The sequence below is a fragment of the Ursus maritimus genome, unplaced genomic scaffold (assembly GCF_017311325.1).
Source record: "Ursus maritimus isolate PB19 unplaced genomic scaffold, ASM1731132v1 scaffold_19, whole genome shotgun sequence".
Lineage (NCBI taxonomy): Eukaryota > Metazoa > Chordata > Mammalia > Carnivora > Ursidae > Ursus > Ursus maritimus.
The window spans coordinates 39,135,798-39,162,341 of record NW_024424341.1 but is presented as its reverse complement, the minus strand read 5'-3'; the positions used below and the strand labels follow the sequence as shown (position 1 = coordinate 39,162,341).

Sequence of the window (26,544 nt, the reverse complement as noted above, 5' to 3'; positions counted from 1 at the left end):
TATAAAGCACTGAATGAGGTCTTCAAGTTCCAAGCCTGAACAGTTCTGGGGGGGGCGGAGCTGGAGAAAAATGCAATGGACTTTTTTTTTTTAATGCTCCATGATCCTGTGTACCAGCCTTTCTCTTTACAGGTAATCTATTACTTTTTGCAAATTAAAATTCATCCCAGAGCATAGAGCTCAGGGGCCCCTCTAAGCCCTTCCACTGCAACGTCTGGAAGGGGGGCTGCCCAGGGAGCTCCGCTCACAGCCAGGTGCAATGCACACCAACTCAGGAGATGTCTCCTTAAGAACAAAGAGGCCTCTGGAATCACTCAGCGGTTCACAAGGGGAACACATTCCACATAAACCTCACACACTCGGTTTCAGACTTTTACCCACGCTTCAGCATCGGTCACCAGCAGTACTTACACGATCTTAGTGCTGTCTTCACAGAAGTCAATGTGTAATGTAACAGGCTTCGTGCAGTACAGCCTGAATTTTTTCGCTCGGTAGGGAAGCTGCATAAAAGTTTCTACTGCAACTCGGATGCTTCACAGTGAAACAGAAATAGCTCCGTTACAAAAAAAAAACTTGTATAGAAAAGATTTCCTTAGAGTTTGCCCCTGCAATTGACATCCCTAAAACACACCCAAGCCAATTCTTTGTTTCTAATCCAGCCCCCAGCTGCTGGAAGGGCGGGGGAGGGAACAGAATCTTACTCGTCTTAGGTATAAAAGCAGAAGATATATGAATAGTACCTACATAGATATTCAGAGTATCTTTAGTGTTAAAACTGCATGGTGTGGTGGTGGAAGAATTAGAAAAATCAGCTTCTAACAAAGGCTCCTCAGACAAGGAAACACTAGGAAATAATGGACAATCCTGTGAAGTCAATTCTACTTAAGATTTTCAAATTTCAATCTTAATACACAACCCGAATTACAGTTTCTGTAAATGAGCAGATGTTTGTTGTGGTTTTTCAGCAGATGTTTTTATAGTTAGTATTTATCGATTCTGCACAAAAAGAGGGGCTGAGATTTGATAAATCTGTTGCTCGGCACCTTATTTCCATTCTTCCAGCCAGTGACAGACCACCTGCTCGTACCGTTTCCACAGAAGCGGTTCTGGAAGCCCTGCATGGGCAGCCTCGCCACCTCATCTCGACAGTCCAGAAACAGGTGCCCATTCTAACTGTCCGTCAAAACCTCCCCCTACACTGTTTGATCATGGGCTTCTCTTGCCCCAAACTCCAAATACTAAAGATCTCCCCCAATTAAACACAACATTTACTTTGATAACAATTGTGGTTATAAAGGTGCAGAATCACAAGCCAGAAAGGCATCTACTTTTTTTAAGTATTTGCAAATTCCCAATGTCTGAGAAGTCCTTCTGCCATGAAATTCTTTACTCTTGTTTTAAGAATACTCTTTTGGAAGAAAGGTCCTCACGTTAATTATTAAACTGATATTCTCTTACTCTGGGACAGGAAACTATGAAAAATTAACACAAACACAAAAGCTGACGTGTTGCTAGTGTTTTCTAATGACTGTTAGTGGGTGGTCCTGGAGATAATGAGGGCCCCTTCCTCCCCGTCTTATGTGACTGTGGGTCACACCCTCACTCTGCTAAGAAAAACGACCAGGAGTACTTGAACAGGTGCTCTGCTCCCCAATACCTGACCCCACACCCCTTCTGTGGGGACCAGACGACTTTCCGCCTCCAGGTGGAGTCTTTCCTACAGCCCAGCCTCTGGAAGGACCCACCGCATCACAGGAACACACCAGAGGGGAGGCCCGGAGCACCTGCCCTTGCCAGGAAGGAAGGTGGAAGGAGGGCCCAGTGGCCCCGGATCCTCACTGAAACCACCAGCCCCAACACTGACTGCGTGTAGAACCAGAATCTGCAAGCTGTCCCCACGGGAAGCTAAGAACATTCCAGTTCTATGACCTCTATCTTCTCGCTGTGAAAACTGACCCTCTCCTTTAAATCTGATATTCGTCTCCCTACAGAGCAAAGGCAAAATAAACACGTACGTACTTTTTAGATTTCACTGGGATGTACTTGGCAAAATCCACAAGGAAACATTCTGCCAGGTAATGGTCTGCCGAAGACACAATGGACTTAATAACAGCCCTGCACCAACACTTCAGTTCCTGACAATACACCACACAGACCTACAAAATAAAAACCTCGGTGTTAAAACCCCCAGTCACGGGAGAGAACACAAATGCACCCCCAAACCATCTCAGCCCACATTCCACCTTCCGGAAGAGGAAAGGTAGGGAGGAGGCTGGGCTGCCCATGCTGACCCCTGCTGGGTGGTAAACAGAGCACTGGGCACCAGAGTCTGACTTCAGGCTTCTCTTACTTCAGTCACGCCAACTCCTTAACTCAGGACAGACTTTTGAAAGTAAAATAAAGAAAATCCATTGCTTTGCCTTAAGTCAGAAAACAAAGCTTAGAAATATACTGTCAAGCACGTTGCCAGACCCCTGAAGAATCTCCCCCCCAGGCTCACCTTCCCCATTCCGCTCCAGGTGGCTGTTACTGCTAACGTTTGTTACTACTGTGTACTACCTGTCACAACTGACAGCTGCCTCCAGGACGACGTGACTGTCTTCTGTACCACCACGTGCCCAGCACCTACAACAGTGCTTGCCATGCACGAAGCCTTCAATGACCCCTTGCTGAATGACTCAAGAAATCAATGCGTGCCTGCAGCCCCATTTTAGGGAAACTACCCGGCAGGAGTGACAACCGCCTGTTGTCCTGACCATCCCATGGGACTGCCAGGCCAGAGTGGACTCGATTTCGACCCAGACCGGCAAACCAGACGCCGACCACAGGCTCTTACAAGGCCCTGCGGGGAGAGAGCTGCATCCCACGGGGAAGAAGCCAGCCGATGGGAGATTGCCGCGTTCCAGAACTGAAGCCGGATGCCATGGAGCAGCCACTTTGCCAGGGAGGGGCTCTTGGGAGCCTCCATAACTCCAAAGTCAAATAACTTGAGAGAAATCTTGCCAAAGACGGAGGGTGTTTCTGGTCAGCACTGAAGTCAAGGTAATTTGTAGGAATGGTGTGAACAGGTAATCATTCACGCGGCCAGCCGGCTTTGAACTGGTGGCTTACAGGGCTTCCACCAACCCAGAGTGGGGCAATTTAAGCCTCAAGAACAAGGATTGCAGCTGATGAATATATTAAAAGCCATGAGTTCAATACAGTACTTTAAGAATGAAGAGGAGGAGAGAAAAACAGCACAGACCTCTGGATGCCCGCGTACACAGCTGGGCACGAACGCTGGTAAGGGAAAGAATCAAGCAACGCGTCTACCTTTCCAGCATCGACTGCAGGCGAATAGTTTTCTGCAGACGAAGTCCACCTCAAGATCGCAGAAGGAATGTGAAAAGTTAAACAGAAGGGCTGCTTCAGGCCGTGCTGGTCACGGGATGGTGCCTCCACTGCAGGAAAAGCTGATGGGCACCACCTCCAGGCAGGGCTCAGGTGTCGCCTTCCGAATCCGCTGGGCTTTGCCAACAGTGCCCGTACCTCCCAATTCAATGCAAGCAGCAGCTCATAGCCCAATCACTCTGAGGGGGCAAAAACGTGACCCTGAATCTAATCAAAGCTTTATCTTTAACTACCAGTCCAGATAAAATAGAAGTGGAGAGACGAGGAAAGTTCAGCACCACCACAAGGAGGCACTCACACTATCCAAAATGTGGACTGTTTTAAAAGGACAATTAACTAGGTTTCCTCTCTTCAACAAGTCAATGGTATGGGAAAAAATAATAAATATAACTAAAGAAGATTTTTTTTGAAAGGGGGAAGGAATTCAAGTTATTTCTAATGCTTTTCATAGTTTATAAACCTTTCCCAGTAGAAAAATTCAAACTCTTCTGAAAAGTGACTGACCAGCAGAGAGAATCAAACAATGGGCCCAGGAGCCAAGGAGGCAAGAAAGGAAGAAGGGGCCGTGATGTGAGGTAAGGAAAATACACAAGCGTGAGTTGGGCAAAGTCATGAGCAGCAAAAGGGAGGGACTGGCCCTAGACTGAAAACCCCCAGGCCGCCTCGGCTGAGGCCCCCACACCTGTGATAGATCTAGAATAGCCCTCCGGTTCCTAGTCCCAGGAGGGTGGCCCGATGCTTGAATCTGGATGACACCCCATGTCCCCCTTCCCCACATGAATCTTCTACAACCTCTGCTTTCCAACACCAGCCCCAATCTCATGCAGCTCAAAGAACCTAACACAAGGCAACGTTTATGAGCAATTAAAATACTCTAAAAGCTTTTATCGCCAAAATGTGTACATTTTAAGTAGTATTTCAAGACACAGTGCTTACAGCGCACTTAGATACATACCTGCCCTTCTTCCAACATTAACGGTTTTATTTCTATATCTTGACACATGCTATTATAGAAGTCATTCATGGCCCTATTTAGTTTTTGATAATCAACTTCATGATCTAAAAAGGGACTACAGCCCTTTATAATAACCCAGAAGCATCCTGGATCTTCAATCTGTAAAAAATTTTTAAAAGACAGACAAAACAATGCATGGTTTAAAAAGCAGAACCATAAAATAATAAACTTTCGAGGCACGATAACTTAGTGGTTTAAGTGATGTAACAAATTCTAGATGAGCACCTCTGTGTTAAAAGGTCAGACCAAAGGTAAAAAAGATGGTCAATTTAGATCAAATCATCATGCTGTACACCTTAAACTTATACAATGTTGTATGCTAATTATATTTCAGTTAAGCTGGATAAAAGGTAAAAGATGCAAGGATAAAATTCTAAAACATGTAAAAGTTTGAAAAGCCACATAACCAATAATATGCCAGTAATTTTTAATTACGTGCTATGATGCAAAAAGCAGGGATCAATGTCCTTCATCTCCTGTATTATTTTAAAGATTTTATTTATTTGAGATAGAAAGAGGGAGAGACAGAACATGAGCAGGGGGGCAGAAGGAGAGGGAGAAGCAAACTCCCTGCTGAGCAGGGAGCCCGACATGGGTCTCCATCCCAGGACCTTGGGATCATGACCTGAGCTGAAGGCAGACACTTAACCAACTGAGCCACCCAGGGGCCTCATCTCCTGTATTTTTAAAATATTCATAATAAAATACAAAAGCAAGTGTCCATGTTTGCAATATGCTATGTCTTTTGTAAAAAAGAGAAGGAAATATGAATACATGTATATTCTGTTCATATTTAAAATAAGAAATGACAGCAGATAAACCAAAGCAAATACAAGTTATTACCTATAGGAAGCCAGGAAAAAAAGGCCCTGACTTTTGGTGACGAAAGTCAGACTTCTGTGAATGTATCTTGATATATACCAGTGTCATTGGAAATCAAGATTTTCATTGTTAGAGAGTACAATAGATGTACAGTAGAGATGTACAATAAAAAGTTAAATTTGACTTGAAAATATCAATAGGAACTCATGACCTTCCAAGTGTATTTACTTCTTAACTCTGCCTACTGAAAGGACCTAAAAGCAATGACATCCCAAGACTTCGGATCCTAGGTACCAGGTGGCTGGGGAACAGGTGCTCATGGTAATATTCTATTTTTCTAAATATTTGACGATTTTTATAGTAAATAGTTGGAAAAAAAGAACAGTGGGCCATTCTGGTGCCAGGTGTAGCAGAGTCGTTTACATGGACTAATCCCACCTAACAATCATCAGTCCAGGAAAAAATATAAAATAACAAATATGAAGGCACTGAAGAGAACAGAAACTGCACGGACTGGACGCTTCGCAAGGAGGACTGGTCTTGGGTGAGATCCGTGCTTCCTTACAGCTTTTCTAGTCCAGGAGGACGGGCTGCAACCCAGGCAGAAAACTGCAGTGTCTGTGGCCTGAGGAACCTGAGAAGGGAGCTCTGGGCTACGAGAGTAACTGGACGTTGACAGGAGAAATCCTGAAAGAGCCACAGCGGGGAGAGCCAAGGCCCTGGCCAGCCTGCATGGCACAGTGAGAGCCCAGCGGTCCAGAGGAGAGCGACCAGGAGAAGGCGGACAGAAACACCACAGTTTTAGCTGCTCTATCAGAAAGAACGAGTTCTCAACATTTGCTACAACATGGACAGCACTGGAGGAGATAATGCTAAGTGAAATAAGTCAAGCAGAGAAACACAACTATCATATGATTTCTCTCATCTATGGAACATAAGAACTAGGATGATCAGTAGGGGAAGAAAGGGATAAAGAAAGGGGGGGTAATCAGAAGGGGGAATGAAACATGAGAGACTGGACTATAAAAAAAAAAAAAAAAAAAAAAAAAAAAAAAAAAAAAAAAAAAAAAAAGAAACACCACAGTTTTAGCTGCTGCCCGTGAAAACGGCAAACTCGTGCCATGGCACCTCCCCAAACCTCTGAACCAAGAGGCCCAGTCCCGGGGATGACGCTCGCCCCCCAACTGCCTGCCTGGGGAAGCTCAAGGCTGCCAGGACAACCTACGGTCTGTAGAATTCTAGCCGGCTTTGGACAGAGACCCTCGACCTGCCTTTCTGTGAGCATTTCCTCTAAAGGGCTGACAGGTGCCAGTCCTCCCCGTCCCTTTGAAATGTGTCTGTATCTCCCGCTACTCAGGAGTACGTCTCGAGGGCCTGAAAGCCATGGCTGCCACCTGGAACCTTCTTCTCGGCTAGCAGGCACTGACCAGCCCTTGGTCCGTGGATCCCTGGAGCCCCTCCCCTCCTCTTCCTCGATCTTGCCTCAAAATGCTCGGCCCCCTCTGCCCTTCCCCAGCTCCTGCCCCTACTGCTGGCAGCAAATGCTCTAACGAGCGTCTGCCTTTGTCTGTCTTTGGCACCCGTCACTGGGAAAGTCTGCAGGGGAGTCCGGCCAAATTCAAGAGTACGCTCAGTAGGCCCCGCAGGCTCTCCGCGGAAACCCCTGCCGTGCCCCGCCTGCGAACTCAGACCGCGCTCCTGGACGGACACAGTATGCTCTAGCAAGAGCAAACAGGGGCTCAGAGAGGATGAACCAAGCCTCCCAGACGGTGCGCGCTGCGAGGGACTGAAGCGTTGGTCCATGCCCTTCACCATCGCTGCAATATCCCGCGTAGCGGTTACTAGCTGTGCGGGGATGAAAATGGAATGTGTGGCCAAGGACACAAGCAGTCAGAAGTGAACCCAAGACCACCCAGGGGTTGACATGAAACGGCAAGGAAGTCAAAGCAGCAGTTAGAAATACGCTGAACAACTTAAGGCCAAGATGGTCGTACTGAATTCGTGTGTTTACTAAAGAAGAGAATTTCATGTAAGAAATGGAAACTATTAAAAAGAAAAAACCTTTGGAAAAGATAATTCCAGAACTACAAGGTAAAACATACCAAAAAAAAAAAAAAAGAAAGAAAGAAAGTGTTACCAGTAGCGCGCTCTCTACTCCTATTCGACACCGTACTGGAAGCCCTAGTCGATATAACAAAATAAGAAAAATGTTGTCAGCAAGACTGGAAATGAAGAAAGAAAACTGTCTCTATTCACAAACAATACCTCCGTAGAAAATCTTAAGGAATCTACAAAAAATATATTAGAACTAGTAAGTGGCTCTAACAAGGTTCCAGGGCACAAGGGCATATAATACACTCAATCATACATCTATAGCAATGAAAACTGGATATTTAAATTAAAAAAAAAAAGAACCATTTTCAACAGCACCAAAAAACAGGATTACTCAGGAATGAATCTAATAAAATACATGCAAAATGTGTGTGTTGGAAGGTACACAAGGCGATCAAATAGCTCAAGGAAGGCCTTTAATGCCAATATGCCATGTTCATGGATTAAGATGTTGATTTTTCCCACAATCATCTATAAATACAACTTAGTTCCAGCACGACTGAGAAATCAATGAACTCACTATGAAATTCTTACTGGAAAGGCAAAGGAACTAGAACGGCCCAAAAAATTCTGAAAAAGAACAAAATAGTTGGAAGACTCCATTCCACCTACTTTCAAGACTTACTAAAAAGCTACAGTAATCAGAACAGTGTGCTACTGGAGAAAGCACAGACGTAAACCAACAGAAGAGAAACAGACCCACACATATATGGTCAACTGATTCTCAATAAAGGCACAAAAGTAATTTAATGCAGAAAGGGTAGTTTTTAACAAATGATACCAGAACCATCAGTTATCCGTACACACAAAAATGAACTTTGATCCATTCTTCGTACCAGATACAAAAATTAACTCCGATGGACCCTGTATCTAAATGTAAAACATAAAACTATAAAATTTCTAAAGGAATCCATGGGGGGAATCTTTTATGACTGCGCGTTAGGCAAAGATTTTAGCCATAACACCAAAAGTATAATTTGTACAAGCGAAAAACTGATAAATTGTACTTAATCCAAATTAAAGACTTCTGCTCGTTGAAAGACACTGTTAAGAGAAAGAAGTCATAAACTGGGAGAAGATATCTGCATCACATCCAAAAAAGCACTTCATCCACAATATATAATCTCTAAACACTCAACAAGAAAATGACCAATTAGAGAAATGGACAGATCCAAACGGACACTTGACCAAAAGAGATGGAAGGATGGCAAATAAGCACATGGAAAGACGATTAACATATTATTCATCATTAGAAAGTGTACATTAAAACCACAATGAGATACCACTACACACTAACTAAACATTAGCAGAACGGCTGAAATCTATGAAACTTGACCACATCTTGTGTTGGTGAGGATTCAGGGCAATTACAACTTTTTTTTTCTTTCAAAGATTTTAAGTAATTTCTACACCCAACATGGGGCTCAAACTCACAACCCCAAGATCAAGAGCCCAGATTCTAGGTGCCCTGCAGCTAGAACTCTCACACTCTTACACATTGCTGATGGGAACACATAATTGTACCGTCACTGTGGAGAATTTTCTCATGAAGTTAAACAAACAGGTAATCCAAGCCTAGTTATTTATCCACGAAAATGGAACTTGTGTTCACACAAAAACCTGTCTGAAAAGGTCACAGCCGCTTTACTTATAATCTCCCCAAACAAGAAACAACTCAAATGGCCTCCCGCTGGTGGCTGGACAAACTGTTGCACATTCATACACTACCGACTGCTCAGCAGTAAGAAGGAAGACTTTCACGATTCGTGCAACCACCCAGGTGGGTCTCAAATGCAAACACCGAAGCAGAGAAGCCTCAGGCTTCTGCGTCCTACTGCTGACTCCACGCGCACATTTCCATTTTTAAGACATCCTGGAAAAGGCAAAAGAACAGGGAAGATAAAGATCAGTGGTTGCAGGGGATTTGGGGCAAAGAAAGGACTACAAAGCACAAGGTAACGGAGGAGTGACGGAACTGCTCTCTGCGGTGGTGGTGGTTACAGGACTGTATGCATTTTTCTAAAGGTCACAGAATTCTACACGAAAAATGACGAAGTTTACCATATATAAATCATACCTCAATTTTAAAAAGTTTATGGGTTAAAAAAGAAAAGGGGGGCGCCTGGGTGGCTCAATCAGTTAAGCATCCAGCTCTTGGTTTTTGGCTTAGGTCATGATCTCCGGGTTGTGAGATCTAGGCCTGCTATGGGCTCTGCGCTCAGTGGGGAGCCTGCTTGAGATTCTCTACCTCTGCCCCTCCCCCCACTTGCATTCGCGCGCGCATGCAAATGTCCTCTAAAATAAATAAAATCTTTAAAAAAATGATGCAAAGCAAACATGGCAAAATGTTAAAAGATCTGACAAAGCTAAGTGGTGGATGTCCAGATATTTGTGATTTTTTTTTTAAGATTTATTCATCCAACAGAGAGAGAGAGAGACAGCCAGCGAGAGAGGGAACACAAGCAGGGGGAGTGGGAGAGGAAGAAGCAGGCTCATAGCGGAAGAGCCTGATGTGGGACTCGATCCCAGAACGCCAGGATCACGCCCTGAGCCGAAGGCAGATGCTTAACAACTGTGCCACCCAGGTGCCCCTGGTTTTATTTTTTATACTTCTTTTTATGTCCAGAATATTTCCTAATAAAAAGTTAGATTTTAAATTATTTTTAATCACAAGGACGATTTTTTTAAAAAGCTTCTTGTCCTCTGATGTGATATTGCCTATGCAGTATTTTACTAAAAATGTCTAACCTAAACATAACCATGAAGAAACAAGTAAGTCCAAACTGAGTGATATTTTGCAAAGCAACTGGCCCTGTTCTTCATAAAATTCAATGACATCAAAGACACAAAAAAGCCAGGGAACTGGCCTAAATTAAAGAAGACTAAGAGGCCATGACAACTCAATGCAATGTACAATTTTTTATTGGATCCTAGAGCAGAGAAAACAAGTTTTAGAAGACATTATTGGGACAAATGGAGAAATTTGAACAGAGACTATTTATTATGGTATTGGATCAATGTTAAATTTCTCAAGTGGGATAATTATATCATGATGATGTAAGAGAAAGTCTTTGTTCTTAGGAAATACAAGTGTAAGGATTTAGAATTCTCAACTAATTCTGAAATGGTTCAGCAAAAAAGCAAATAATTTTATATTATATATAAAAATATGCAAATCAAAAAACTGTTAATAATTAGGGTGTAGAGCATATGGTTATTCTCAACATGGTTTTTGTAACTTGTTTTTATATTTGAAAACTTTAAAATATCAAGTTGGAAAGATGTTTAAAAATTTTTTTCAGGTGGTGTTCCTGGGTGGCTCAGTCGGTTAAGTGTCTGCCTTCAGCTCAGGTCATGATCTCAGGATCCTGGGATGGAGCCTGACATAATGCTCCCTGCTCGGCGGGGAGTCTGTTTCTCCCTCCCTTCCCCACTCATGCTTGCACTCTTGCTCTCTCAAATAAATAAAATCTTTAAAAAAAAAACTTGTTAAGGCATCACAGATCCTTTGAAGTTTCCAGAATGTTTCATTTTTTAAAAAACATTTTCCTCTAAAACTTTAAAACTGTAGGCCAGGTTCAGTTTTACCAGCCAGGAGAACACGTGCACTAGTGCAAGGGGACGGGCTCACTAAGATGGGGAGACCCTCACCACTGGCTGCTTCCAGCCATGGCTATACAGCAATACTGCCCACATTGTAATCACCAGCCTTACACATTTTTTCCCCTGCGTGTCTGTTGTATTTCCATTAGAAAAATATCATCTATATAAAATTTTGGTCCACTTTCTTCTCCTTTACCCCTACCATTCAAACTTGAATACTTAAATTTTATTCAAATAAAAGCAGAATCATTTTATCTGGCAAGAGAACTAAGTATTTCACGTCATTACTAGGATTTAATTGAATTACGTGTGCTCTTTATTATTTCTCAGGAATGATTAACCCACCTTTTCTTTGTTATTTCCTACATTGTTATTCTCCTTTACTTTTTTTCTTCCTTGAGTAATAATATGAGCGTCTCCTTTCCCACATTCGGTAGTATGAGCATATCCAAGTGTAATTTACAACATCATCTAATCTTTATTTTCTGTTCAATTTCCCTTAGTGTTCGTATTTCCATAACTCCAGATATCTCAGTCAAACTTACACTCTTCAACATCGATTGTAAAAATTAAGATGTTAATTTTAATCCTCTGTGACAATTCCAAACAAAGCAGTAAGATCTGGCCACTCAGAGTCACGCTGATGTGAGAGGTCCTTGGACCTTCATTCTCAACATGGCCTCCTTTGGGCAGGAAAACCACCCTTGAAATACTGTTCGTGGATTCCACGGACAGTGGTGAAATCATTCGTGTGACCACAACAGCTGCTTTACCCCATTAGTGACGTTACAGGCTGCAGCTTTCAGAATTTCACCCGTGTCAACTGTGTTTGCTCAACTCCTGCCACCCTCCCTGGCACAAGCTGTCCTGTCCACTTAAAGGGTCCATGTACGGGGCGCCTGGGTGGCGCAGTCGTTAAAGCGTCTGCCTTCGGCTCAGGGCGTGATCCTGGCGATCCGGGATCGAGTCCCACATCAGGCTCTTCCGCTGTGAGCCTGCTTCTTCCTTTCCCACTCCCCCTGCTGTGTTCCCTCTCTCGCTGGCTGTCTCTCTGTCACATAAATAAATAAAATCTTAAAAAAAAATAAAAAATAAAAAAATAAAAAAAATAAAGGGTCCATGTAAACAGTCCTGCTGGAACACAGCTTGACCGTGAGACCAATGGCCCTGGGGGCTTTTTCGGTGTCGATCACCTTTCTTATCAAAGATGCCATGGCTAATCCTCCTCTCCTGTAGCCCTTCTGGGGGAACAAGCCCATATCCGCCACTGCCACTGCATCTCACCGCACTCTGCCTTACTCTTTGCTGACGTAATGGCATGTTGCCTGGGCTGCTTTAACACGTATTTTTAATCAACACCTTTTTCTTCATTAGACTCAACAGGCTTGTAATGCTAGTTCTGTTTTTAGTTCTAAAATCTGTTACAACAAATATTAACTGTTAAAACAAAATTTTTAATAATTTTAATTGTGGTAAAATACACATAAAATTTACCATCTTAATCGTATTCAGTGGCATTAACCACATCCATCACCACCATTTCCAGAACTCCTTTCAGCTTGCAAAACTGAAACTCTATACCCTTTAAACTATAATCCCCCCCCCTCCACTCAGCCCCTGAGCAAACACCCTTCTACTTTCTGTCTCTATGAATGTAAGTACTCTAGGAACCTCAGGTAAGTATAATCATATAGTATTTGTCCTTTTGTATTTGGTTTATTTCACTTAAGTGATGGTTCATCCATGTTACAACATGTATCAGAATTTTCACCTTTTTTAAGGCTGAGTAATATTCCATTATATGTCTAGACCACACTTTGCTTCTCCATTCATATTGATGGGCACTTGGGGGGAAAAATTTATCCATGTAAAAGCTAAATTAACCCAGAGAACTACACCTGGTAATCTGTACCACACTTAGGGAACTATTCCTATATCGTATAGAAAATTTGCTTGAGGGCAAACAGGTAAGAACCGGAAGTGTGGCCAGACGAGAGCTGACAGGGTAAAGGATCTAAGACGGGTTGGTTCCCACGTTTGAGGCACTGAGAATCCAACTCCTCCTGCCAAAAATTCTGCCCCGGTGGATCTGCACGTGCCAGGATCCGCAACCCTAGAAGAGCCCTGTCTTTCTAAAGGAGAAATGGGAGATGTCTATTTAGGACTGGCGACGGAGAGGAGCTTGCCAGTTGGATCTGAAACCCCTAAAAGTCTTGAAGCAAATCCTCTGTAAGAATCAGATGCTTCAAACGTCCGTGAATCTCTGCTCATATAAATTACATTAAGACCTAAAACAGGAGCGGGAAAGTTGATGGTTTTTAAAAATCCCATCATTTGCTACGTTCCTCTCCTCTGCCCACAGAAGCACGATTTAAAAAAATAAAAATAAAAAAAATAAAAAAGATTTGTATTTCCTTTTCCCAGGGACGGAAACACACCCCTCTGCTCTGGTTTGTAAACTCCTCCCTCCAACTAACCTTGCAAACACGCCATGCCTTCAGTCTCCGGCATCTTTTGAGACAGGAAAACTGCAGCTGCGGGCCCGCCCCGCCTCCTTTCAGCTTCGCTCGGAGGACTGAGGGTCGGAGCCCCGGGGCGCACGCGTGGGGAGGGGGCCGCCATTGTCCGGGGCGCGAGCGAGTAGGGTTTCCCGCGAGAAACCGGGACGGGCGCGTGTGGAGGGGTGGTTGCCACGAGGGGCCCCGAGGTGGGGACCCACCGGAGAGGACCCCTGTCGGGCGAGGGGCCCAGGTGAGGGTCCCTGTGTGCAAGGACTGGGGGCCCGAGGGGGCTCTCCGCCAGCGCCTCCCGGGACGGGTGAGCGCGGGAGAAGGGGTTACGGTCTGTCCTCCCCCCTAATGCTGCAGAGTTCGTAAAAACATGAGTTTCGGACGAACAACTTGTAACTTTTTACTGTGTCCCAAATAATACATGGGCACACCTGAACGGAAATCTCGTGCTGTGGATCTGCATTCGGGGGTCCGGGATCCCATCTAGCAAGCCCACCCGTGGGTCCGAAGCCCCGCGTGGCGTGACCGGCCGGGGCGGCCCCTGCGCGGGGAGAGGGCGGCCGGCCGGCCGGGGCTAGGCGCTCGCTCACCTTCAGCACCAGCACCTCGAGCATCTTCCCCGCGTGTCGCTCGCCGCCGGAGGACCGCCGTGGGGAGACGAGCACCGTCGCGGCCGCGGCCCTTCCCGGGTCTTCCCGTCGCCACTCACTCGGAAGGCACTTTGCGGCCAAAACCGGTGGCAGGGCCGGTCTCCACCCTCCGTGAGGACCCCCGGCGCGCCCAGCTCCGGCCCCAGTCCCCGCAGGCCCGCCCGCTGCGCACCACCCGCGACGCTCCGCGTTCTCCCAACAGGACGCCGCCGGGGGCGCGCTCGGGGCACGGGCCCCGCGGCCCCGCGCCCGACCCCGGCCGCGCAAGCCTCGAGGCTTCCAGAAAGCCCGCGCTGCGCCAACGGCCGGGACAACTGCCGGCCTCCCTATGCGCAGAGCCCGGGGCGGAGGGGCGGGGCAGGGGCGCCGGGAGGAGGCGCGCAGGGGGCGCACAGCGGGCGGTGCCCGGCGTCACGTGGTTCGCCCCCCACCCCCGGCGTCTCACCCTTGCCGACTCAGTTCGGGGTTGTCTGGCAGGGAGTCTCGCCGGGCCCACCTCCACCAGGTGGCCTTAAGGGTGAGGAAGAGGCACAGCCGGTCACTAATGTGAGGGTGGGGGTTCCTGGCAACATCCCCTCCCCCCACCCACCTCAGCCTCCTGCTTGGGGTCCCAGATTTTCTCCTTCCTGGCTCTTAGCGGGCAGGGTTCCCCCAGACTCTGTCACTGGTCATTCTGGTGACCAAACTGCAGCCTCCGGGGCCGGGCTCTTCCCCGCACGTGTATCTGTTGTTGAGGCACCGAAGAGTTCTCTAAATTTTGAACACGTGGACGCCTCAGTTTTTCTCACCTAAAAAATGAGACTCACAATTAGATGGGGTCACACTGTGAAACAAAGGGCACCCAAAAAGCACTCAGGGAGGGTCAGCTTTCACTACTATCTCAGGAATCTCTCTCCAACGCTTGAAAAGCCAACAAGCAAGAAGAAAAAGGAATATTCCTTAAAACTCAAAAGAATCACAGAATAAATAAAATATACTGGGCCTATGTGGTTTTGCAGGTGAATTCTTCAGTATCTTGATTGTGAAAAAACAAAAAATTTAAGACCATGTCAAAAGGTATTAATTTGCTAGTAAAGGGCACCAACTAGATGGCAAAAAAATTGCACCACTTTTAAGAGCATGGCAATTGTGAGGTTATGTTTTTGGGAAACAATGCTCACAAAAGCGTTCAGTTTTAAAAGTTTGTTAGATTTCACAGGGTCAAGCAACATCATCTGCTTAAAGTCTCAGGCAGGAGAGTTGGAGAGGAAAGGTGTGTGGACTTCCAGTGAGGAGGAAAACAGGGCTACCCAGTACAGAAGTTCACCTGTTGTTGAACTGGATTAACCAGGCTTCACCCCCACTGGGGGCACCTGGCGGGGCCAACAAACCTGAAAGCTGCAAACTGTCAGAAGGAGGTGCGAAAGGACCAGATCTTATTTTAACAGGAGGTTCCAGGAACAGTTCCCAAGCCCTAAAGAAAATGCAGGGTACAGCTTTCTCCTAGTTCTTAGTGTGGGGTCAACATTTCTTTTTCTTTTGACTAGAACCCACGCTACAATATGATGTTTCCCAAACTTTTTCACAATGCAGCTCACAGAAAATGTAAGTATTTCTCCATCATACTTCCTGGTCCCCTTGAGGCTGAAGGGGATCAGCATCTGTACCTGTCTCCCCCCAACACGCACCCCCACTAGCTAGTGGGGAGCCTTGCTTTAGAAAATTATCCCACAATAAGTCAGTCATGGGTCTGTGATGTACAGCATGGTGATTATGGTTAATGATACTGTATTGCATATTTGAAAGTTGATAAGAGAGTTGATCTTAGAAGTTCTCATCACCAGAAACCAATTTGTTTGTAAATTTGTTTGGGGACAACTAGAATTATTATGATCATTTCAAAATATATACAAATATCAAATCATTGTGTTGTACACCTGAAAGTAATGTAATATGTTGATTATATCCCAATAAAAAAAATTACTCCACAGGGGTGCCTGGCTGGCTCACTTGGTGAAGCATGTGCCTCTTGATCATCGGGGTTGTGGGTTCGAGCCCCACATTGGGTGTACAGATTGCTTAAAAATAAAATCTTAAAAAAAGTACTTCATAACTAATAAGATGAAAAGACTCCCAGTGCATTTTCATAAGGCAGTTAAGTCCTGATATTAAAACTGGACAAAGATAACACAAAGAACTATAGACTAATTCCACTTACCAACATAGGTGCTGAAATCCCAAATACAGTGCTACCAAGTAAAAACCAGGACAAAAAAAAAAAAAAAAAGGAAATTAAGCCACAGCCAAGTAGGCTGTAGGGGTTATTCCAGGGGTGCAGGAACGTTTAATACTGGTCAGTAACAGATATGGCCAGTTCATGGCACAGCAAGCAATCAAAAGCTGTCGTGAGCAGACTGGCTCGTGCAGGCACATGAAGTGATGTTAGGTGTTAGAAAATTAAAGTCTCGGGGCACCTGGGTGGCACAGCGGTTAAGCGTCTGCCTTCAGCTCAGGGCGTGATCCCGGCGTTATGGGATCGAGCCCCACATCAGGCTCCTCCGCTATGAGCCTGCTTCTTCCTCTCCTACTCCCCCTGCTTGTGTTCCTTCTCTCGCTGGCTGTCTCTATCTCTGTCGAATAAATAAATGAAGTCTTAAAAAAAAAATTAAAGTCTCTCCCATCATGAAAATGATATTCTGGTTCTGCAAAGGGCCTAAGTAGAGAGTAATTTTTTTTATTGTTTTGCTCTGCACCCCAAAGCATCTTTCAAACCCCCAAGGGAAGGGAGAAAGGGAGAAAAAACAAAGCATTAGGAATAGGAGGGGAAGTCTGAGATAGCAGGACCTCCAGTCCTGCGGGACTGCCGGAGCATTCTCTCCTCACTGTGCTCATGGAACTGAAACAAGTTTTCCAGAACTGGCATAATTCTTTTTTTTTTTTTTAAGATTTTATTTATTTATTTGAGAGAGAGACAGTCTGCTTCTCCCTGCTGAGCAGGGAGCCAGACGTGGGGCTCGATCCCAGGATCCTGAAATCATGACCTGAAGGCAGGCACTTAACTGACTGAGCCACCCAGGTGCCCCTGGAACTGGCATAATTCTTAAAAACGGGTCCGGGAAGGGCCCGTTCTCTCTTCCCTTCTTCCCTGCAGATCCCTCCTCTCCCAAATGTAGTTCAAATCAACTTACTTTGGAGACATCAATTCTAAAAGGCAGTCTGCACTTCCCTAGTTGTTTTTTTTTTATAATATTTTTTTATTATGTTAGTCCCCATACAGTACATCCCTAGTTTTTGATGTAGTGTTCCGTGATTCACTACTTGCGTATAACACCCAGTGTACCATGCAATACGTGCCCTCCTTACTACCCATCACCAGCCTATCCCAATCCCCCACCCCCTCCCCTCTGAAGCCCTCAGTTTGTTTCCCAGAGTCCATAGTCTCTCATGGTTCATTCCCCCTTCTGTTTACCCAACCTTTCTTCTTCCCTTTCTTCTCCTACCAATCTTCCTACTTCTTATGTTCCATAAATGAGTGAAACCATATGATAATTGTCTTTCTCTGCTTGACTTATTTCGCTTAGCATTATCTCCTCCAGTCCCATCCGTGTTGCAGCAAATGTTGAGAAATCATTCTTTTTGATGGCTGAGTAATATTCCATTGTATATATGGACCACAACTTCTTAATCCAGTCATCTGTTGAAGGGCATCTTGGCTCCTTCCATGATTTAGCTATTGTGGACAATGCTGCTATGAACATTGGGGTGCATATGGCTCTTCTCTTCACTACGTCTGTATCTTTGGGGTAAATACCCAGGAGTGCAATTGCTGGATCATAGGGTAGCTCAATTTTTAACTTTTTAAGTGACCTCCACACTGTTTTCCAAAGTGGCTGTACCAACTTGCATTCCCACCAACAATATAAAAGGGATCCCCTTTCTCCATATCCTCTCCAACATTTGTTGTTTCCTGCCTTGTCAATTTTTGCCATTCTAACTGGCGTAAGGTAGTATCTCAATGTGGTTTTGATTTGAATTTCCCTGATGGCTAATGATTTTGAACAATAAATGGTGCTGGGAAAATTGGACAGCTCCATGCAAAAGAATGAAACTTGACCACTCTCTCACACCATACACAAAGATAAACTCCAAATGGATGAAAGACCTCAATGTGAGACAGGAATCCATCAAAATCCTAGAGGAGAACATAGGCTGCAACCCCTTTGACATCGGCCACAGCAACTTTTTTCATGACACATCTCCAAAGGCAAGAGAAACAAAAGAAAAAATGAACTTGTGGGACTTCATCAAGATAAAAAGCTTCTGCACAGCCAAGGAAACAGTCAAAAAAACTAAGAGGCAGCCCACGGAATGGGAGAAGATATTTGACACTACAGATAAAAGACTGGTATCCGAGATCTATAAAGAACTTCTCAAACTCAACACACAAACAAACAAATCAAAAAATGGGCAGAAGATATAAACAGACACTTTTCCAATGAAGACATACAAATGGCTAACAGACACGTGCACTTCCCTAGTTTTAAAATATTCTCACTGGGGGCGCCTGGGTGGCTCAGTCGTTAAGCATCTGCCTTCAGCTCAAGTCATGACCCCAGGGTTCTGGGACCAAGCCCTGCATCGGGCTGCCTGCTCCGCTGGGAGCCTGCTTCTCCCTCTCCCACTCCCCCTGCTTGTGTTCCCTCTCTCACTGTCTCTCTCTGTCAAATAAATAAAATCTTTTTTAAAAATAAAATAAAATATTCTCATCGTTTTCACAAAAAGGAATGAAAAAGAAGCTTGGCCCAAAAGCTGGCTTAATCATTTGTCAGTTGATTTTTAAGAAAAGAACTTCTTTTGCTTTTATTTTTTAGACATTTTGCATCAATTAAGAGAGAGTGGACATTACAGTTATGGCATCATAACCCAAAGATAGAAGTCTGGTGCTTGTCCAGCGTTTACCCCAGACACCTCAGTTGTCTTTCATGGACTCGATCTATCAGAGAATGCCTTATTCATGGTTCCCACTAATATTATATATCTGTCAGATTATCCCTGTTTCTTGTGTATTTTTAATAGCTCAATGTTGTGTTATTCACTGCAAGAAAGTTCTCTTATCTCCATTTTGAACTATACACTATCAAACTAAAATTAACCTTGGTCCCATTTACTGCTTTGTACATTGATACTTCATCTGATTAATACTCTCTAAGCTTTTCTTGTTTTTTCTTTTTACTTTTAGCCCTCCTGCAGAATTGTTTTAAGTGACTTACAGTTAGGTTTAGTTTTTTCCCAGTTTGAGATATAGTTGACGTATAACATTGTATAAGTCTAAAGTGTATAACATAGTGATTTGATATGTGTATATATTATGAAATAATCACCACAGTAAGTTTAGTTAACATTTGTCACCTCACAGAGTTAGTTTTTTCCTTGTGATGAGAACTTTTAAGATTTACTCTTAGCAACTTTCAAATACACAATACAGTATTGTTAACCATTAGCCATCACATTGTACGTTCCAGCCTTAGAACTTATTCATCTTGTAACTGAAAGTTTGTACCTTTTGATCACCTTCGCTAATTCCTGCACCACACACCACCCACCTCTGGCAACCAAAAATCTGATCTCTGTTTCTATGGGCTTGGTGTTGTTTTGTTTTGTTTTGTTTAGATTCCGCCTAGAAGTGAGACCATACAGTATTTGTCTTCCTGTCTGATTTACTTCATTTAGCATATTGCCCTCAAGGTCCATCCATGTTTCATAAACGGCAGGACTTCCTTCTTTTTTATGGCCGAATGGTATTCCATTATATATAATAAATTAATTAACATTACATATATCATATATATTAGAAGATATACATTTATATATGAATATAATAGTGCTCCACCTTTTCGTTAACAATTCTTCCATCTTGGACAGGTTGTTTCCATGTCTTAGCTATTACAAATAATGCTGTAATAAACATAGGGGCGCAGCTATCTCTTCAGGAGAGTGATTTCATTTCCTTTGGATATATTCCCAGGAGTGGGATTGCTGCATCATGTGGTTCTACTTTTAATTTTTCAGGAATCTCCATACTGTTTTCCTTAGCGGCTCTATACCAGTTTACATTCCCACCAACCGTGCACAGGGATTCCCTTTTCTCCACCACTTCATCAACTCCTGCTATCTCTTGTTTTTCTGATGATAACCATTCCAACAGGTGTGGGGTGATATCTCATTGTGGTTTTGATTTGCACTTTCCTATTAATTACTGATACTGAACATTTTTTCATGTACCTGCTGGCCATCTGAATATCTTCTTTGGAAAAATGTCTATTCAGATCCTTTGTCCGTGTTTTAATTGGATTTTCCTGGCTGAGTTGTATGAGTTTCTTATGTATTTTGGATATTAACATTATCAGATATGTGGTTTGCCTTTTCATTCTGATTGAAACAATGTAGTCCCACTTGTTTTTTGTCAGTTGTGTTTCAAGTGTCATTTCCAAAAAAATTATTGTGAAGACCCGTGTCTTTTGCCTTTTCTCTGTTTTCTTTTAGGAGTTTTATGGTTTCAGGTCTCACATTTAATTAAGTTTTTAATCCATTTCTAGGGGTCTGGTTTCATTCTTTTGCATGTGAGTACCTGATATTCCTGACATCATTCATTGAAGAAACTAGGTTTTCTCCATTGAGTATTCTTGGCTATCTTGTCAAATACTGGTTGACTGTATATGCATAGGTTTATTTCTGAGCTCTTGATTCTATTCCATTGGTCTGTGTGTCTACTTACATGCCGGTACCATACAATTGTGATAGCTTTGCAGTATAGTTTGAAGTCAGGAAGTGTAATGCCTCCAGCTTTGTTTTTCTTTCTCAGGACTGCTTTTCCTATTTGGGGTCTTTTATGGTTCTGCATGAATTTTAAGATGGTTTTTTCTATTTCTGCCAAAAAAAAAAGTCATTGAAATTTTCGTAGGGATTGACTGAATCTATACATGATATGGGGTTGTCCGGACATTTTAACAATATTATTTCTTCCAATCCATGCTGTCTTTTCCATTTGTGTCTTCTTCAGTTTTCTTCAACAATGTCTTAATAGTTTTAGTGCAGAGCTCTTCAGTGCAATGATCTTTCATCATTCCTAAGTATTTCATTATTTTTGATGCTATTGCAAATGAGATTGTTTTAGTTCTTTTTTAGAGAATTCATTTTAGTGTACAGAAATGCTACTGATTTTTGTATGTTGATTTTGTATCCTACAACTTTACTGAATTTATTGATTAGATCTAAGTTTCTCGGTGGAATATTTAGGATTTTTTACATATATTTTTCTATGTATATAAAATCATGTCACCTGCAAATAGAGACAATTTTACTTTGTCCTTTCCAACTCTAATGTCTTTTACTTCTCTTTCTTGCATGATTGCTCCAGCTAGAATTTCTAGTACTATGTCGAATAGGAATGGTGAGAGTGGGCACCCTTGTCTTGTTTCTGATCTTAGAGAAAAATATTTCAACCTTTCACCACTGAATATGATGCTAGGACTTCTAGTACTATGTTGAATAGGAGTGGTGAGAGTTGTCACCCTTGTTCTGTTCCTGATCTTAGAGAAAAATATTTCAACCTTTCACCACTATGAAGTTGGCTGTGAGCTCGTCATCTATGGCTTTTGTCATGTTGAGGTACATTCCTTCTATACCAAATATATTGAGTTTCCTGTGTTGTTAATTTTAGCCATTTTGACTGGTGTAAGGTGGTAACTCATTGTGGTTTGGATTTGCATTTCCCTGATGATGAGTGATATTGAGCATCTTTTCATGTGTCTGTCAGCCATGTGGATGTCTTCTTTGGGAAAATGTCTATTCATGTCTTCTGCCCATTTCTTAACTGGGTTATTTGTTTTTTGGGTGTTGAGTTTGATAAGTTCTTTATGGATTTTGGATACTAATTCTTTATCAGATAGGTCGTTTGCAAATTATCTTCTCCCATTCCATAGGCTGCCTTTTAGTTTTATTGTTTGTTTTCTTTACTGTGTAGAAAACTTTTATCTTGATGAAGTCCCAACAGTTCATTTTTGTTTTGTTTCCCTTGTCTTTGGAGATGTGTCTAGCAAGTTGCTATGGCCGAGGTCAAAGGGGTTGCTGCCTATGTTCTCCTCTAGGATTTTGATGGTTCCCTGTCTCACATTTAAGTCTTTCATCCATTTTGAATTTATAAAATATGAATTTTTTAAAACATTTACAGTACTCTATAGACATATTCTTCACATTTACTTCCTATATTTAATTGATTTCCACACTCCCCATTAGGACTTCTACCACATACTTCTACTTTAAAAGTTTTTGTTTTGATTAATCTCTCAGTTATCCATAATATTCCTATCAAGTGAATTTTTTCAGAACAGGTGGGATTTTTAGAGCCCATATGTGAATAAAAATTGTATTCATGACTTTCATACGATATAATTATTCTCTACACACATCCTTTCCCTCTGCTCAGTATATTCTGTTACTCTGTGACACACATTCAGAAGCCTGATTTTCTTTTTTTTTTTTTTTGGGTGGCTACTGTTGGCTGTCCTATGTTGTTTATTTCTTTAATGATTGAAGTGCACCATGCAATATGTGCCCTCCTTACTACCCATCACCGGTCTATCCCATTCCCCCACCCCCCTCCCCTCTGTAGCCCTCAGTTTGTTTCTCATAGTCCATAGTCTCTGATGTTTCATTCCCCCTTCTGATTACCCCCCCTTTCTTTATCCCTTTCTTCCCCTACTGATCATTCTAGTTCTTATGTTCCATAGATGAGAGAAATCATATGATAGTTGTCTTTCTCTGCTTGACTTATTTCACTAAGCATTATCTCCTCCAGTGCCGTCCATGTTGTAGCAAATGTTGAGAACTCATTCTTTCTGATTGCTGAGTAATATTCCATTGTATATATGGACCACAACTTCTTAATCCAGTCATCTGTTGCAGGGCATCTCGGCTCCTTCCACGATTTAGCTATTGTGGACAATGCTGCTATGAACATTGGGGTGCATATGGCCCTTCTCTTCACTACGTCTGTATCTTTGGGGTAAACACCCAGTAGTGCAATAGAAACCTGATTTTCTACCTTTGTGAGCAATCTTCTCTTTTTCTTCCTGAAAATCTGTGCATTCTTTATCTTTGAAATTCAAAATATCATACAGATATTGGACAATTTTTGTTAATTTTCCTTTGACAGCAACAGGACCTTTTTATCTGAAGATCAACATTTTTCTTCAGCTCAAAGAAATTTTATTCTCTTCTCTAAATAATGGTTTTCTTCCTTTTGTCCTGGAATCTTCTTTTATACATGCCAACGATCCACATGTCGGTTACTCATCCTCGTCTGTTTTCCTGAGGCAGTAGTAACAGAGACACTCAAGAACAAAAACAGTCCAGAGACCCGGGTTGGTTTCAAGGCAACAGTATGGGAAAAGATCCTGAGGTGGAAAGAACTTTGAATAATCGAGGAAGAGAAAGAAGACCCTTCTGATGGGAGTGTAGGAGAAGGGTGTATGAAATCAGAGAGAAAGGTGGGGACTTGCAGGCCACAGTAAATTCTGTTTTTAAGTGTGAAGAAAAGCCACTGAAGGGTTTTAATGAAGGCAGTGCCAGGACATGACTTACATTTTGATGTCGAGAGCATTTTTCCAGTTCAATAGGAGAGAATGCGTCATGAGGTTAAGAATGAAGATGGAGAGACTAGCTCTTACATTTGTTACAGGGCTGTTAGAGTTGGCTAGGTAAGATATAACTGTGGCTCAACTGAGGTGATGGCAGTGCAGAGGACAGAGGATGGGAAAATCCAGATAACTGTGGGCAACAGAATCAACAGGACTTGCTAGTCACCTGGATATAAAGGAAAAGGAGGAATCAAGAATGACTAATATTTTTAGCTTAAATAACTGGTAGATTTCTGATATAGGAAGATCGTGCTGAGGGAACCTGCTTAAAAGGGAAAATTACAGGTTAGGAAACAAGTTCAACTGTTTTCAACAAATAGACCCCGAAATACAGTGACTTCTATTTTCTTTCACGTAACAAGCAAGAGGTGAGCCGCCCAAGTCTGGCAGGCAGCTATATCCTAACACCTGGCTTCTGTCTCTGGGTCCCAGGGAGCTGCTCCAGTTGTCACAATGTTCAGCCATTGAGGAGAAAAAGATAGTGGAGGGCAAGCAGGTTTCTTTTTAAAGGATGTCACCTGGAAGTTGCTTACCTTACCCAAGGACAGAAGAGGGTCTGAGAACAGGTACTGAGGGGCTCCAAGAGGTAAAGGTCAATTAGAGGAGAAGTTAAAGAGAAGGCAGAGGACGAGTGGCTGAAGAGGAGGAAGGAGTGGAAAACTGCCCAAAGTTGCAGAGAAGTTAAAAACAAAATAGAGGTTTGAGAAGAGACCGTAAATAACTACATATGCCCAAATGTGAGGGCTCCCCCACCCCAAAATCCCTTGGAAGAGAAGTCCCCTTATACCTGAGCCCTTTGTGTCTCCCACAGTATAGGACACTCTTATTTTTATTAACAGAACTGAGGACGAGACACGTTAACTTGAAATGCTGATGCCTGTGCAGTTTTGGATTCTCATAGAAATCATTCAAAGGAATCGGCAAAAGAAGGTAGGTAATGGAAATGAATACCGACTTCGTATTTATTCCTGAGTTTGTAACTTCGGTTTCAAGAGACTGTATAGTATCATAGAAAATAAGTTTTCCTGGCTGCGTGCTGGATGAGATGGCATGGAGTAGGGATGCCAGCATGGGCGGGAAGGGGTCTAGAAGGAGGAGGAGGGACACGTGATTGGCTTCCTGCTTCTGCATCTGAGGCCCAGGTGGCTTGAATACATGGGATAAGAAAGAGCATATGGTAAACGCCACAAACTCTTGCAAGCTGGGCTCTAAAACAACGCTCTTTTTTGGCTCACGCTATTTTGTGTTGGGGCCTTAGGGTATCACGACAGGTAGGAAGTCATGTGATAGTCTTCCAAAAGAAATTCTTGGAAGAAGGAGACAAAGTTTCATTCAGATGAAAAAGACCAAAATACATCGTTATGAAGAAAACTATGTCACATTACTTTGTCACATCTCCTAAAATCACCCACTGAATCATGTAACTCCAGCAAAAAGGGTGCAGGGCTAGGAGGGGTGGGAAAGGCGATGCTGTGCAGTTTTCTGACTTGCTCCCAGCCACCTAAGTGAGCCTGGAACACTCCCCTACCGACAAAAAGAGTCCTCACAGCCTGTGCCGGCCTCATCGCCTTGTGTGGGAATAGCCTTTCCCTGTTTCACACTCAGTGTTGTCCTCCTTTGCTCCGTGTAAGCATGTGCCTCCTAGGACCCCTGGCCAACCCCACGACTGTATCTGTCCACTGCAGGAGGAGATGGGATCCTTCTGTAGCACAAGAGGGGTGTCTGCAGGCCACGTACTCTGTGTCGGCTGCAGGCGGAACACCTGCTGGCTGTGGGGGCCTGACGTGCATTACTGGAGCAGATTCTGCTCTGCCTCTTGTCCATGTGAATACAGTGTTATTCCATCCAGTGCCTGGCTCTGTCGTGGCTTCTTCGGTGACGATGATACCAAGATGCTGTGGGCCGAACTGCTACCCTTTCTGCTTCCGGTGGTCGTAACTGGTGTCGCTTCCCTGACAAACCATCAGGTTCTACTCTTAGCTATGGCACTAACCAGCTGTGTGAATCTCAGCTGTCTAACTGGCAACAGAATGGTGTTCAGCGAGTTCTCTTCCAGCTATAACATTCTGTTTTCTGTGAGAATGAAAGAGTATTATGCCCAAAGCCAAAAATCAGTAAGGAGAGCTTCTGTAGGTCCAGAAGCCAGGGGGAATGCTAATAGTATATGGTTCTCAAAACGTATATATTGGAACCATTCACTGAAGAAAACATGTTTACTTTAGATCAGAGTTTCTCAACCTTGACCAGATAATTGTGCGTAGCTGTTCTATTTATTGTAGGATATTTAACCACATTTCTGGCCTCTCCCCACTAGATGGTAGAAGCATCTCACTCTTACAACCAAAAATGTTTCCAGGGGCGCCTGGGTGGCACAGCGGTTAAGCATCTGCCTTTGGCTCAGGGCGTGATCCCGGCGTTATGGGATCGAGCCCCACATCAGGCTCCTCTGCTATGAGCCTGCTTCTTCCTCTCCCACTCCCCCTGCTTGTGTTCCCTCTCTCGCTGGCTGTCTCTCTGTCGAATAAATAAATAAAATCTTAAAAAAAAAAAAAATGTTTCCAGACACTGCCAAATGTCTCCTGAGGGGCAAAAGTGCCCTGGGTGGGGAACCATTCATCTGGATGTATTCCTCTAGCCAAGATGAAGTAATACACATATACCTTATTCATTAATACCTCTATTTCACAGGTAGAAAAACTAAGACATCTCATGAAAAATAAAATCCAGTGTATCATGCATAATATAGTCAAGGATCTGAAACAGAA

General features: G+C 43.4%; 1 protein-coding gene across 1 annotated transcript in view; it reads right to left on the bottom strand.

Annotated features, from left to right (window-relative positions):
* Nucleotides 1-14,066, bottom strand: part of TDRD12 (tudor domain containing 12) — a 53,644-nt gene extending 39,578 nt beyond the window's left edge. The window contains exons 1-4 of the mRNA XM_040633693.1: nucleotides 14,043-14,066; nucleotides 4,346-4,504; nucleotides 2,020-2,156; nucleotides 412-531 (exon numbers count right to left, since the gene is read on the bottom strand). Coding sequence (XP_040489627.1) covers nucleotides 412-531; nucleotides 2,020-2,156; nucleotides 4,346-4,504; nucleotides 14,043-14,066 — 440 coding nt within the window. The remainder of the gene's footprint in view (nucleotides 1-411; nucleotides 532-2,019; nucleotides 2,157-4,345; nucleotides 4,505-14,042) is intronic.
* Between the last annotated feature and the right edge of the window lie 12,478 nt (nucleotides 14,067-26,544).